At 35.9% G+C, this 16,499-nt stretch overlaps 1 protein-coding gene across 11 annotated transcripts in view; it reads right to left on the reverse strand.

Annotated features, from left to right (window-relative positions):
* PKHD1 (PKHD1 ciliary IPT domain containing fibrocystin/polyductin) overlaps positions 1–16,499 on the reverse strand; it is a 432,300-nt gene that overhangs the window by 130,218 nt on the left and 285,583 nt on the right. For all 11 annotated transcript variants that reach the window (XR_010660007.1, XM_065912087.1, XM_065912089.1 and 8 more), the window contains 2 exons: positions 12,587–12,700; positions 10,109–10,196 (listed from right to left, as the gene is read on the reverse strand). Coding sequence is in view for 10 of the 11 variants with exons in the window: in XM_065912087.1 (XP_065768159.1) it covers positions 10,109–10,196; positions 12,587–12,700 (202 nt within the window). In the remaining variant the exon portion in view is untranslated. The remainder of the gene's footprint in view (positions 1–10,108; positions 10,197–12,586; positions 12,701–16,499) is intronic.

The following is a 16,499-nucleotide window of genomic DNA, read 5'->3' on the forward strand; positions in this document are numbered from 1 at the left end:
AAACTTTTATCCTAGGATTGATAAAATAACCATGAAATGTCAAAGAGTACAAACATCAACATAATCATGAAACATCAAAGAAATCTTGGTGAAGTTCCTAAGAGTCCAGGTAAAATCTGTCCCCATAACAGTATATTAGAAAGACATATTAAATTGGCTTTTAATAGCAGGAAGATTGTAGATCAATGTTTAAAGAAACAGGTTGATTGTGGTCTGTAGTACAGTTAATACTGTACTAATATCAACTTGTTGAATTTTATAGTCTGTGATTATGTAAGATATCATCAAGGAAAGCTGAATCAAGGGTACTTGGGATTTCTACTATTTTTGCAACTTCTTGTGAGTCTTAAATTATTTCACATATTTTTAAAAGGTTAAAAAAAGAAATTCATAAAATGAATGCACTATGTTAACCATATATCATTATATATAACTCTGTTAAAGTACTCCTCTGATACTGATACTCAATAATTTTGCTTTTAATATGATTGTTTTTAACATTTGTAGTATGTAGAAGACAAACAATGGAATCAGACAAGCTATGGTAAAAATCCAACCTTTCTGACCTTAGAAATTTTACTTACCTTCTTCAACCTCAGTTTTTACATCTAGAAAGTGCAGACAGTAACATCTAATTTGTAGCACTGAGAGATTTAAGTTAGATAATGTATGGTAACAATACTTGGTAGATGTCTGACACAGAGTGAGCCTAGATGATAAGAAGTCAGTAAGTGGCAGCTAGTTAATTACTATCGATAGTTTTAATTAATAAAATTGAATTTCTTTCAGAAGAGCCTGTAACTTGATTCTGAATGAGGTTTTTAACACATTCTTATAAGAAAAATCCATTCATATGGCTCCTGCCAAATTCCAACTTGCTAACCTGATAACAATTAAAGATTCTTATTGATTCCTGTTAGAAATGCCTCCCTGATAAATTCTTTTGGGCATCAGAAAAGCACTTTAAACTCAACATGACCAAATCTGAACTCATCTTTTCCAACAAATTTAGTCCTCCACTAGTGAATGGTGCTGCCATCCATTTACACAAACCAGAACCAAGAAAGCACCTCACGCCCAATTCATCCTGAGATGGAGAGGATCCTATGGTCCTTGCTCACCCCCTCCCACCATATCCTCTGCCTGCCTTTTGTCTGTAACTCTAGTCAAAGAATAAGATTAATCAGAGAAGTAAAAAATGCATAAACAAAGGAAAACAATCAGAGACTAAATAATAATAATATAATCATGAATCATAGTCAAGGACCTTTCTTCGCTCTTTCTCAAGGGCTTATAGATAATATTCTAAGCCATATCCCGTGAACTGTCTTATAGATACTAAAACACCAGGTGGAAGAAGTTAACTACATGATGACCAGACTGTACCCAGGACATGAGCTGCCACAATTCCAAGAACTGACCTCAAAGAAATGGGAACAAATGGAACTGAGTTTAACTGTAACTATAAAAACCAACAGGACATGGAACAACAGACTGGTTCCAAACTGGGAAAGGAATACATCAAGACTGTATACTGTCACCCTGCTTATTTAACTTATGTGCAGAGTACATCATGCAAAATGCTGGGCTGGATGGAGCACAAGATGGAATCAAGATTGCCAGGAGAAATATCAATAACCTCAGACCCGCAGATGATACCACCCTTATGGCAGAAAGCGAAGAAGAACTAAAGAGCCTCTTAATGAAAGTGAAAGAGGAGAGTGAAAAAGTTGGCTTAAAACTCAACATTCAAAAAACTAAGATCATGACCTCTGGTTCTAATCACTTCATGGCAAATAGATGAGGAAACAATGGAAACAGTGACAGACTATTTTGTTGAGTCCAAAATCACTGCAGATGGTGATGGAAGTCATGAAATTAAAAGACACTTGCTCCTTTAAAGAAAAGCTGTGACAAACCTAGACAGCATATTAAAAAACAGACACATTGTTTTGCCAATAAAGTTCTATAAAGTCAAAGCTATCGTTTTTCCAGTAGTCAAGTATGGATGTGAGAGTTGGACCATAAAGAAAGCTGAGCACCGAAGAACTGATGCTTTTGAATTGTGCTTTTGAAGACTCTTGAGAGTCCCTTGGACTGTAAGGATATCAAGCCAGTCAATCCTAAAGGAAATCAACCCTGAATATTCATTGGAAGGACTGATGCTGAAGCTGAAACTCCAATACTTTGGCCACCTAATGCAAAGAACTGACTCATTTGAAAAGACCCTGATGCTGGAAAATATTGAAGGCAGGAGGAGAATGGGACAACAGAGAATGAGATGGTTGGATGGCATCACTGACTCAATGGACATGAGTTTGAGCAAGCTCTGGGAGTTGGTGATGGACAGGGAAGCCTGGCATGCTGCAGTCCATGGGGTCGCAGAGAGTTGGACATGACTGAGCAAATGAACTGAACTAAACTTAAAACAACCAAGATGATGCTGGTCAGATCACTGATGATCAATTTGCAAATGACTGTTAGAGATTACTATGCTGTTTCTGAATGCAGCTCCCCCTCCCCTCCACACACACTTTGTCTATAAAAGCTTTCACCCCCTCCTTGTAAGGGAGGAAGAGTCAACCTTTAGACGGACGTCCACCATCCTCCTCACACACTGTTGCTGGCATCTGAAGTAAAGGAGACTTTGCTTTCCACCAGCCTGGCCTGTTTATTGGCTTGTGAGCAGCGAGCAGCCAGACCCCACACTCTTTTGGTAACAATCCTAGAGATTTTGTCTCCTGTCTATACATCTACGCACTTCTCTCCATTGCTACTCCACCTCCTGACTAAAAGTTACACTGTCTCTCACTTGCACCTCCTAAGTAGTGTCCCTAGATCTGTTTTTGGCCCTCCTGTTGTCTGTGTTGTACCTAGGATGATTTTTTTAGACATAAAAATGAGAGTATTGGTGCTACCTCCCACCCATACAATCTCCTTCAAAGCCTGAAATAGTTGCACAATGCTATTAGGAGGCTAAACACTGAAATTCTTGATAACATCAGTGACTATAGCCCTGCCTCGTAACTAACCCTTGAAGCCCTGTCATCATGGCTTGGTCTGTTCTCTCCTCATCAGCCATCCTGGCATTGGGTCCCTCATGTTCTCCATTCTTCTTCCCAGCACAGACCCACCTCTTGGGTCTCTTTGCCTCCATCACCTGCACTGACTCCCCTCTATCAACTTCTAAAATATTAGACTGGCCTCAATCTCATGTCCAGGCTCTGATTTTCTCCTCTGCCTGTTGATATGCTTCTAGATCAGTGACACCATCTACTTCATCATCAGGATGACTCACTGTCCTGGTCTCGCTGAGCCCTATGTTCTGTATAAACTGCCTTCCTCACATCTCCACTTGGTGTCTCCAACTTAGCACATCCCTGCCATCATCCACCCTGATAAGTCTGTTCCTCTCCTAGTCTCCCATCTCAGTGCCTTCTTCCACCGCCCAACAAGTTGATCAATCAAAAAACCAGAAGGACTCCCCCACCGCAATATTCAATTCATCGGCAATCAGACAGCATCATTTCTTCTCTCCGTCTCCACTGCCTCCTCCCTAGTCCCAGCCACCATGTTTTGACCTCAGCTGACCTCCAGATACCCCAGCTTCTGTTCTTGTCTTCAAGATACATCAACTTCATAGCAGTCAGTTACTGTTGTTTAGCTGATAAGTAGTGCCTGACTCTTTTGTGACCCTGTGGACTGTGGACCACCAGGCTCCTCTGTCCATGGGATTATCCTGGCAAGAATACTGGAGTGGGTTGCCATTTCCTTCTTCAGGGGATCTTCCTGACCCAGGGATAGAACCCTGTGTCTCCTGCATTGCAGGCAGATTCTTTACTGCTGAGCCACCAGGAAAGTCCAAGCAGTTTTCAAAACCAAATCAGAGTCCATCAACTCCTCTGCATAAAACTCTGTAACTTTCCCTTTGACCTCTCACATGTAAACAAAGGTACCATATGACTCAGCATCTGTCATTTCCCTTCTCTAGAAAGATCTTCCCTGTCCACTCAATATAAAAGGATACACTTCATATCCCCCAGCTATCTTGGATCATACCAACCAGTTTATTTCCTTACTAGCACATTTGATAATCTACAACTATGTAACTATGTCCCTTATATTTTTCTATTTGCTTGTTTATTGTCTATCTCCATCAATAAGATGTAGACTCCCAGGTGACAGCCATTTCTTCAAATTTGCCTCTAAATCTGCAGTGGTTATAGCCACACCTGGCACATCAGCTATTTACTGGATGACTAAGTGCTGTTTGCTCTGGCTACTGGACTTTTCACACATACCCTGCCCCCACTTTGCTTAGTGAATGCCCACTCATCTTTCAGTTCCCACCTTTGAAACCACTCTTCAGGGAAGCCTTCTCTAACCTCAGTCATTGCCTCAAGTTCTCATGTTTTCAGAATTCTATACCACCTTCCTTCATAACCTCTATCACAGATGTAATTTTACATTACTTTTTCTTTGTTTGATTAATGTCTGAGGGCAGAGATCATGTCAATTTTTACTGGTAATTGTATATTCAGGCCACCATTCAATGTCTGACATATGGTAAGAATTCACAAAAATTGTGTTGAAATATATAGCAATGTTAACATAACTAAAAAAATAACAATTTTCTATTAAGATATTCTGTACTTAAAGAAAAACACGCCAACGCAGCAGCTATCTATCAACTCATCAACAGTTTCCTTGCTGTGCTATATGTCTTTCAGACATTTCTTTATTTACATATATGCATATATAAATATTATTTTTAGTTACAAAAGTAGGGTAATATGTAATATTTCTCCCCCATCCCCACTGCTTATATCTCTTCCCCTTTGTCACCTGGAATTCATTCTTTTTCATTTTTGCCAATTTGAAATTTTAGAATGGTATTTAATTTTTGTTTGATTAATATTTATTTCGGTTCCAGTTCAGAAAATTTTCCCATATGTTTGTTAGTCAAACACATGTCTTCTTTTGTGATTCATGCAATTCATTCAACTCTTTAGCAATTAATCTTATGGTATTCATATTGTTTTCTTTTTATTCTTAAGAGTGCTTTACATACAAAAATATCAACCCTCCATACGTACTATTGTATATTGCAAATATTTTCTCATTTGTCAATTGCCATTTTATTTTGTAACTGACATGCAGAAATATTGATCTTTCTAATATTGTCAAATGTATTATTTCTTGCTGTTATGTTTGTTGTAATTCTTGTTATGATCCCACAAGTGTTCCCTACTTCAAAATCACATAATATTTACTTATATGTTCTTCAGATAATTTTATGGTTTTGCTTTATAACACTTAGTCATTTAAAATTCATCTATAATTTACAGTACACTTGCTCCTTGGAAGGAAAGCTATGACAAACCTAGACAGCATATTAAAAAGCAGAGACATTACTTTGCCAACAAAGTTCTGTATAGTCAAAATCTATGGTTTTTCCAGTAGTCATGTATGGATGTGAGAGTTGGACCATAAAGAAAGCTGAGCAACAAAGAACTGATGCCTTTGAACTGTGTGTCCCTTGGATTGCAATGAGATCCAACCAGTAAATCCTAAAGGAAATCTGTCCAGAATGATGCTAATGCTGTAACTCCAATACTCTGGCCACCTGATTGGAAGAACTGACTCACTGGAAAAGACCCTGATGCTGGGAAATATTGAAGGCAGGAGGAGAAGGGGATGACAGAGAATGAGATGGTTGAATGTCATCACCGCCTCGATGGACATGAGTTTGAACAAGCTCTGGGACTTGATAATGGACAAGGAAGCCTGGCATGCTGCAGTCCATGGGGTCACAAAGAGTTGGACAAAGACTGAGCAACTGAACTGAACTGAACTGATAACTTACAGTAAAGGATAAAGTGAGAATCTAATTTTATATTTTTCCAAAGCATTGACCAATTATTCCAGCACAAATTTTCAACTAAATGGGAAGCCCTTAAAATTGAAATGCTAATTTATTCCAATTCTAAATAATGATACGTACCTGGGTCTATTGTTATGTAGTCTCTCTTGTTCTGGTGCCAATAACAATAATCATTCACATTAGAGATATTCATATATATATATATATATATATATATGAAAGATCCTTTCACCAAGGGATCTTCCCAACCCAGGGATCAAACCAAGTTCTCCCACATTGCAGGCAGATTTTCTACCAGTTGAGCCACCAGGGAAGCTCAAGAATACTAGGGTGGGTAGCCTGGTCCTTCTCCAGAGGGTCTTCCCGACCCAGGAATCAAAGCAGAGTCTCCTGTATTGTAGGAGGATTTTTTACCAATGAGCTACCAGGGAAGCAATATACATACATATATATATATATATATATTTAAGTAATTGATAATGTTTGGCTATCTTCAAGTATTTATTGTACCAAAAGACATAGATTTAATGAGTCAGATTCAAAATGCATTTATTTGGTTTGTGATTAAATTTTCATTAAATTGACATGTTTAAAACATTGAGTTTTTCCATTTATGTTATGCATCATCATTTATTCTAATCTCCTTTATGCCTTTGACTAGTGTTTTATAGATCTGTTTTTATGGCTCCTATAATTTCACTTGTTTATTTATAGATATTTTAAATTGAAATTTTAAATAACACTGTACACTGTAATTTAAAATTTTATTGCTCACATATTAAAAGGCTATTGATTTGTGCTTTTACTGAATGCTTCTGTTGTTTTTTTGGATGATTCTCTACTTTTCTAGAACAAAAGTGTATATAATCTGCAAAAAAAATGATAATTTGAATTCTTCTTGGTAGTTACAGCTGATTTTTTTAGTTACAGTATTTTCCTTGATTCAATATACTGTCTAAAAATTTGATAACTATTTTTAATGATAACTGTAATATACAGTGATTTTTAATGTCAGTTTTTCAATGAAAAGAAATATGCTTGTCTAAGTGAAAGTGATGTCGCTCAGTCGTGTCTGACTCTTAGCGATCCCATGGACTGTAGTCTACCAGGCTCCTCCATCCATGGGATTCTCCAGGCAAGAATACTGGAGTGGGTTGCCATTTCCAAGAGAGATTTTTAATTATTTATTTTGTATTATTACTTAAAGCAGTGCTTCTCAACTAATGACTAAACCACCCCATTAAAAAACATATCATTATAGTCTTAATTTATCATTTATTCCAAGAATGCAAGCTGAATCTTACTAAATGCATTTCTGTTTTGTACCAAACTGGACAAATTCTTAGTCTTTATATTTTTTTATTTAGGTAAATTATATTAATTAATTCATTTCAAATCATCCGGCTTTGCTTGAATAAATCACTCATTTTCCAATAAATTACTGGATTTCATTTATTGCTGTTTTATTTAGGATACAACTTGGATTTGCCTGTTTTCTCTTTTTGAGTTATCTTTAGCAGCTGTTTTAAAAATTATTTTATGCATGCTTGCTAAAACGAATTGGCAATCTTCACATATTTTTCTATGCTATGTAATAGATTATACAACACAATAAGTGATGACGAATGAATGAGTAGAAGAACAAGCCATAAATTTATCTGAGCAAAATGTATTCTTGGAAATAAATGTTTGATAACTTTATGATTTTTGCTTTTATTGTTTCTCTCAATTTTTAGTCTTCTTTAGCCAATTATGATCATTTATGTTTCTATATATAATTTATTTTTTCTTAATTTCAGAATGATACTCTATAGATATACATATTTTAGATTACAATTTTAATCTCTTCCTTATCTGTTGTATCTGAATCCCCATTTCTGAATTATATTTTGTTTTGTGTGCTTAGTTATTAAAGAGTATATCAGTACTTCTAAAAAAAAATCAAGTCTACTAATTTCCTACTTTGTAAATCACCAATTTCTGTCTTTATCAGGTATGGATTGATTTCATTAGGCTTGTGGTTATTTGTTTCTGGTTTCTAATACTAATAGCCTGTTTCATTTATTTTTATATTTTCTTATTCAACAATAAAAGCATTTAATGTGATGACATGTATGGCCATGTCTTATTCAATTATTCTCATTACTGTTATTTTCCAAGTATTCTATTGATAAAAGTTTGATCTCTTAGATACAAAGTTATTTAGAAGGTAATCATTTTTTTTCTTTCATCTTGCAAAAGATTAATGTTGTTGGCTAAAATTTTGTGTTAATCTCTTTATTTTACTGTGATTATGGTCTATATAATTTATTAAAACTTATTAAACTTTTTAATTATAATTATATTGGTTAAACAGATATATATTTTATTTATACCAATTAAATTGTCTTTACTATATTAGTCATATTTCTTCATATTTTCTTTATAATTTTAATCTAATTTAAAGTTTTAAACTGAAAGAGGTAAGCAAACTTCATTACCTTCATTATTATTTTTGTTTCTGTTAATTTCCTTTCTTTTTTTATAGATTTACTTTATATATTTCATATATAACATAATATATTACAGTGTCTGGTATAAAACTTTCCTTACTATATCTATACTCATATCTATACTTCCATTACTATTTCTGTTTCTGGTAATTTCCTATCATTTTTTTTTTAGAGATTTACTATATTTCTATATTATGTTGTCTAGTGTAAAACTTTCCTTACTATACCTATTCTTATTAACCTTTTTACAATTTCTGGATTTTATTTGCATTCTTAAATTTTATATTCAGTTTAATCTCTTTATTAGAACACAGTTTTTAATTGTTTTCAGTTCTTGCAAAGTGGAAGGTATATTTTGCTTTCATATGTGAACAGCATTTTGGCAGGGTCTATGTTTATAAGCCAAACCTTTGCTATAATCACTTTTCCCAACATAGTACAGATTTTTGCACTACTATCTTCTGACATTTAATGGTGCAGAGAATTCTAATGTTATCAAGCTTTATGCCTTCTTTTGTTTTTATTTGACTTTTTTCACTTTTTTCTTGTGCTGTGAGGATTTGGAGCAGTCATGATTCTCAGTGTTGTTCAAATGAAATGGAACTAATTCCAAGTCTTTTATGTGTATTTTAGTTAAGTTTTAGTTATTCTTTGTGGTTTCATTATTCTGGACTCTTACTAAGAAAAGAGCCATTACCAAAATGTGCTTTTATTTTCTGTTTTCTATTTCTAATACCTTCTCTTTTATTATTTTTTTCTCTTGATCTTATCTCTTCATTCATGTAGATTCCATCAGTTTCTTTTTCATGTTGCCTACTCATTTCATGGAAAAGGGCTTGGCAACCCACTCCAGTATTCTTGCCTGGAGAATCCCAGACAGAAGAGCCTGACCGGCTATAACTCCATAGGGTTGCAAAGAGTCCGATATGACTGAAGCAACTTAGCATGCACACACTCACTCACTCTGAGGCAGTGGTGATTTCATTCTTTATTGCCATTAAAGCATTATTAAATTCCACTATTGAATTTAAATTTCATAACATTCTTTATGTACTTCATCTCACTCATTTTGTCTCATCATTTCAATTCAGATATTGCAGTCCCACCTCATATTTTATCTATTATGTCATAGAACTCATATTTTTTAAAGATTTACTGACAGCAGTAAACATGTATTATCTAAAATTTACTCCTTACTTAGAGAACAAATTTATGGTTGCCACAGGCAAGGATTGGGGGAAGGGATAGTTAGGGAGTTTGGGATGAATGTGTACCCACTGCTATATTTAAATTGGGTCAACAAGGACCACTACAGCACATAGAAATCTGCAAATGTTACGTGGCAGCCTGGACAGGAGCAGAGTTTGGGGGAGAATGGATATATGTATATATGTGGCTGAGAACCTCACCCAAAACTATTGCAACATTGTTAATCAGCTGTACCTCAATACAAAACAAAAAGTTAAAAAATAAACAACAAAAATAGATAAATAAAATTTACTCCTTAAATAAATTATATCCTCCCCCGCCTTTTGCTTGTTTTGTCCTTTTGTAACACAATTCTATTGTGTTACAGAGAATATTTTAAATCCCTGTAGCCTTTAATATTTCCCACTTATCTAACCTTGAATTATGATTCTTAATCTAAAATTTAATTTCCTATTGTAAAAAAACCTCCAGACAAAGCAAGTTAAACCAAAAAATATATCCCTAAATTACTCTCATTCCTTACCTCTCATTGCCTGAAGCAATGTCAGCCCCAAGACGTGTCCAGGATTTCTTAGGATAAGCACTATGAAGCCGAACTTTCCCAAACACTCCTGAAAATAAAAGGAGCAACAGTGTGATAGGAAACTCCTTCCAAGAAAATTAAGACCACACAAGTAAAATTCATTGGAGTGCTTATTGTGCAAGATACATGATACAGAAACTATACGTTAAGAATGTCCACCTTATTAGAAAAAGAACATTTAAGTGCTTTATTTTCAGCAGGTCAACTATATCTCACACGGCTATGAAACATTTTTCTCTTTAAAGTTATAGAGAAATGAATGCTACATCACATCTAGAAGAGCTGGGAAAGAGACCACTCTAACAGGTAACTAGTTAGATTTCCACCATTAAGTGTCTCCAAACCATTTGCAACTCTATTGGAAGCTAACTGGTTTTGATATTTTGTGTTATACAGTAGATTTTCAAAAAAAAAAAAAAATGGTAATTTTGTTTCCTGAAGAAAGAGATTTGGTGCTATTAGCTTTGTTTTCCAGGGTTGGACTTCAGATTTTTTTTTTTTTTTTTTTTTGCATTAAAGATATCAAAGGATAGATCTCTAACTCCTTTGTTTCAAAATATAATTTATTTCAGACTCATAAATTAAAGTCTTACCAGGGACATGCTTGATGAAGTCCAGTTTTATTCCTTCAGGTCTTTCCTCTTACACATTTTATTGCCACTTAAAGTCACATGAGGCAAAATTCACCATATTTTAGTCATCTAAATATGTTTTGAGCATGAAATCAAGCAGCACCAAAATTATGATTGTGCACCCCTAACATGTCTATTTATTTGTTATTAGATAAATAACTATACATACAAATGAATACATTTATACATGTTTGAATAGAAGTTTCTAGTATTTTCTTCCTGTACCCAAATGGATTGATTTCCTTCATACCCCTGGATTAATGTACCTCTTTTAGTGAAATCCAAAGATTTCACAATTTTTAGCAGCAAATGCATAAATAAAAGAAGTAAACACCAGTCAGGCATAAATAGTATGCCTTGGGCTTTCATCCAATGTGAACTAAAAAAGCTCAATTAATTAGAACCTAATCAACTATTCGTATCAACACCACAATTTTACCATACTCTAATTCAGCAAAAAGTCAGAAGATAATAAAACTAAAATAAGGATTAGTGGAAATGAAAACAATATTCCCACTTTCAGGACATGTCGTGGAATCAGTCTTTCATAACAGTAATATAATATCATCATTATCAAAAATTAATCATTTCCATTATTAGCTAAGGAAGCTAGATAGGAGAGGAACTTGGAGTAATTTAGAAGAATTTCCAACAACAAAGACTTTAGCAAAAACAAGTTTATTTCCTTTAATTTACCAGAAAGATTTCCTGATCATTCCCAGTCACCAAAGGTTTACTGCAAAATGACACAATTTCTTAGCTGTTTCAAGGAGATTATAATACATGAAGGGATTATTTTAAATTTTATTCATGCAATGACAAACATTTCATTCCTTTTTCAATTTGGCATCAGAGAAATTTTCAAAAACCACTTGTTTGGCAATACAGCTGACTTTGGGAATCAAGCCATACACTTTCATATACTCCTAACACAAGTCTAGTTCACGTCTTTGGTGGCACTCCATGGAACATAGTGGTTACCACAGACAAAAAAGTCTGTGTTCCTATTATGATCCATCTAGTTTGTCAGCCTGGAATAAAGTAAAATATTCCTTAACCTTGTGTTCATAAAAAGATAAATAGCACGTATGAAAAATCATTTGGAAGCAATAAAGCACTATCAAAGTATTATATGGCATGGTTATACTTTAGGAAACTAGGTTATCAAACTTCATACTATCCTAACATGATTGTTTCCATTTTACTGAGTGACTGAGATCTTATAAAATTGGAATTGCCATACAGAGAAAATAAGAAAATACCAGAAATCTATAAAAAGTCTCTTATACTTTTCCCTTAAAACTTCTTTATTGTGTGGCCCTTACATCATACATATACAAGCTCAGTCCCAGTTTCTTTGTTCTTCTATAGACGAATTTTAAAATAAGACTTGGTACTGGGGCAGTTTCAAATGAAGAAACCGTCAACAGTAAATGTTTCTTAGTAATCTATAGACCTACCAGTTTAAAAATATTATGAATAAGCACACAGTATTTAAAGTTGATAATACGAACTGTCCAGCCTTTGGTGTCTGATCAGTCTGGATAAAAATCTAAGTTTTTGACAACATAACACTGTGTGGGTTTCAGAGTATTGTTTATCATTTCTGAGTCTTAGTTTTGACATCTCTAGAATGGATACTCCTTTCAGGAGAGCCATTAAATGAAATCATAAATATAAATGCTCTGGAAGGGTGCCTGGAATTTAGCAGGTGTTCTATGAATGATACTTCCCTATCAGAAATACATACATTTCATTTTTCACAAGAATGGCATTATACTCTTACCAATTGTTCCTGGATCAATGTGAATTCCACTGAAACGGTCACAAAAGACTCCCTCTGAAGCTCTAAGGTGAATTAGAAGCTTTTTTTCTTTTTCTAAGGGATTTTCTGAAGTACCTGTTTAAAAAGAAAAATATATAATGTAAATTTATTTGAAGTTATGGAGATAGAAGGAAGCTGTGATGTAATTTTGAGAATGCAAAATAGATACTATAAAACAGACAAGATGGAAAACAGCCAGTGTTGCACAGATAAAATAAGAAAAGGTAGAGAAATGAGATGCAGTAAACTTGTCTGAAAGAGACTGGATTACTGCTCAGCAAATATTCACTTTTTTTAAGGCAGGGTGTACTTTCCTGACCTATTAATAGTGAGCCTGGTCACATGATTTGTTTGGGCCAATGAAATTTGGGTAGAAGTGACAGTAATGCCAGTTCTGAGTTGATGCTTTAGATGCTGGACAAGTTTCATCTGATCTTTTATAATAATATTTCCTGCCATGAATGGAGAATTCCTTAAATAGCCCCCAGGGTGTGAATGAAGAAACATATGCAGCAGACCCAAACAAAACCAAGCTGGAACCAAATCAAACTGAGTCTGGCATCAATATTTGTTGTTGAGAGCCACTGAGACTTGGGGATTCTTTGTTACCCAGCATTATTACAGCAAAACCTGATTGATACACTGTCTATAGTTGGATCCCCACATTGCTCTACATACATTTTAGCAATTAATCTTCACAACACACCTGAGAAGTAAGATTCTCATCTCAGTGTTAAATATTCATACAGAATGAGGAACAGGGGCTAAGGAATTTGTCCAAATTTATCCAACTAGTAAGTAACGGTCTGAATTTGAACAATGGTCTGTTTGTGTTGTGTTTTATGAAACAAATAATAGGTTATTATCTAAGCCTAAATTCTTTTAACAGCATAAGGACACAATCTTCAGGCTGTGATGTTCAATGAACAGTTGGGAATTACTTCTGACCTTAACCTGTTGATGTTAAACTGCAGAGTTTGTTGACTTTCACAGTAAGAGAATTGTTTGGGGAAATTACTGAAACTGTGTTTCTGAGTATGAACCTATCAAAGATTATTTTCTTCAAAAATATATCTTAGTGGATATAAAATATTACAAAGCCCAGGTGGCGCTAGTGGTAAAGAACCTGCCTACCATTGCCAGTGCAGGAGAAGTAAGAGATGCAGGTCTAACCCCTGGGTCTGGAAGATCCTCTGGAGAAGGAATGGTATTCTTGCCTGGAAAATCCCATGGACAGAGGAGACTGGCAGGCTACAGTTCATAAGGTCCCAAAGAGTCGGACATGACTGAAGCAACTTAGTAGGCGTATTAGATTTTTAAAGAAGCAACTAATGAGAAGATTATCTCCAAACTGGCTAAGAGAAGTTGACAAAATACATCTGCTATCAAAGGTGTCTTTCCACTTCGAAATGCCTGAAAACATAACCTAGAATGAGGCTGCCAAATATGATATGAAGTAAATGGAAACTTAAAAATGCCTGGTTGTTCTTTTGGCTAAATGGTCTTTCAGGGGCATAAAATCATGTTCCCCAGTTGGCACCCCATGTATACCTGGGTAGCCAAAGGCTCAGTGTGAGTTGCCAGCTTGCTGCATACCTAGCTCTATATAGTCCAAGCTTCACAGCCATCTGGCTACAAAGGACTGTTGAAAGTAAGACTCAGAGAGGTTAGTAAATTTTCCTGGAGTCAAACAGTAGGCCAATGGGCATGCAAGAATTGGACCCCACAGCCTGTTTTCTCAATAAGATGGTAAAGTACTTGGTAGCTCCACCTAGGTACTCAGCTGAGTGACTAATGTATCCTCTTAGACAAAGCAAAGAAGTGCTAGAGCAGAAAGAAGGGATGCTGGAGAGGAGGAGAATGTTAAGAAAATGTGCATGGTGTAGCTCTTATCTGGCGGTTAGAAGTCTGTCCAGTAAGCTGTTTTCCAACTGTGATTTCATTTATTTCACGGAGGGTAGTTTAGCTTCTTGGGGGGAAAATGGCCTAGCACTAAACAGATACCAGAGAGAAAAAAAAGTAGGGCAGCTTTTGCCCTAGAGAAATGTATGCAGAGTCCCATGAAAAAGAGTTCAACGTTCCTCTAAAATCAGAGATTAAATCAATTATGCAACCCAAAACAGCAGCACATGCGGAGCTTTCACAGAAAGTCTGGGCAAAATTAGTCAGCCTGCCCTGATCTTTGGATATCTGAAATGGCCAGAGTTTGGATTCTTCATTGTGATGTGGGGGAAGGGAAAGATGGAGAATAGGGACCAAGCAGAAAGAAGGCAAGAGTGACCTAAGAGAAGGAAAGACATGCTATGTTAACATGAAAACACAGTGTCTCTCAAATGTGTAGAAGCTAGTCAATGAAAAGCCTTAAAGTTCAAACTCCTCATTGTATGTTCAAATCCAGCAAGAAAGAAAGGTGAGGTGCCCTCACCAGTCTGGGCTTTGCCCCTAAATGAGGGGAACCACAGCTAAGAGAAGGCTCTAGGAATCATGCAATTCTCTGATTTTCCTTTCTAAAGCTGCTTAGAGATGTTCTAAACTGTAACAAAAGGCATTCTCAGCCTTGATGGATGCAGGTACTCACAGTGGAGGGGAAATTGTCGTCATGCTGCAGAGACAAGCCAGGTGTTTTTGCATTCATGATTTCACTGAATTCTCACAACCCTGTGATGGGTATCACTAGGTTCTCGTGAGGAGATGGCGACAAAGAGACGTTAAGGAGCATTTAAGAAATGACACAGCTAAGAAGTGGGGGAGCTGGGCTTAGACTGAAAAATCCTATCAGGGATCACGTGGCCACAGATGAATAGGAAAGAAATAAAGAGAAGTTGTCACAATTTAGGATGATGGTGGGCAATGGAGGGGAAACAGAATATATTCCAGATGCTAAAATCACCTGGGGAGATAGAAGGAAAGTAAGTTCTGGTATATAAAAGGTAACTGTTACAATGATTTGAGGAATATGGTACAAATGAATTCCATGAACTTCAAAGGTAAGAAAAAGGGAAAAGGGCCTTATATGATTTTATTAACTCTTTGGTAGAATCAAACATAAACATAGTTTACACTTAAAGTCCACACTTTGAGCATGACTCTCCTTACCTGGTGACTAAGCCAGCATACACTGAATTACTTACTTAATGCTCCCTCTACCCTCCTGTGTGTCCATGAGATTCCCCAGGCTTTTATATGCCTACCTTCATCCATCCTGTTCCTAATCACCCCTCAAAACTTGGCTTCACTGTGGTCTATTTCTAAAAGCCTCCTATGACCTTGAACTAGATGCCCCCTTCTGTGCATAAAAAGGTCCAGACCCCCTGCTGCAGTAAGTCTCCTTTGAGGAACTTGCCCTAAAGAAATAGTATGGAACACAGGCAAAGGTTAAAGCCCAAAGTTCTCCTCTGCAGTGTTATCTATTTATAATTGCAAACATTGGAAAATGCTTTAAAATAGCAAATGATTGGAAACAAATTTATGCCTTTAGAACTACTCCCTTCCCCCTGCCTGTCAGTTTCCTTGCCACCCTCAAGAACTGAGTCATCTTAACCAAGTCCCCAAACAAGACCAAACCAAGCTCAGAGGCAACCTTCTTTAGGATCCTTCCTGTCAACTACATCGTGTTAAGGGGCCTTCTGTGGGCTACCACACATACCACGTTTTCCCTCAATGCTTCAAAATTGTACTCTAAGTGCCTTGCCTTCTACTAGGCTTCCTCCTCTTTAAGTACACTCCCGGAGAGAAAGGGCTGTGTCTTCCTAGCAGAGTTCACTTATAGTTTGTCCCCCAAAGAGTGAAGTAGGTAATTTTAACCAATCCTCTTGCAGAAAACAATCAGATACTCCACAGTAAAAAAGACTCATTTCACCCATAAGAATACTAA

Source organism: Muntiacus reevesi, chromosome 20 (assembly GCF_963930625.1).
Source record: "Muntiacus reevesi chromosome 20, mMunRee1.1, whole genome shotgun sequence".
Taxonomy (NCBI): domain Eukaryota; kingdom Metazoa; phylum Chordata; class Mammalia; order Artiodactyla; family Cervidae; genus Muntiacus; species Muntiacus reevesi.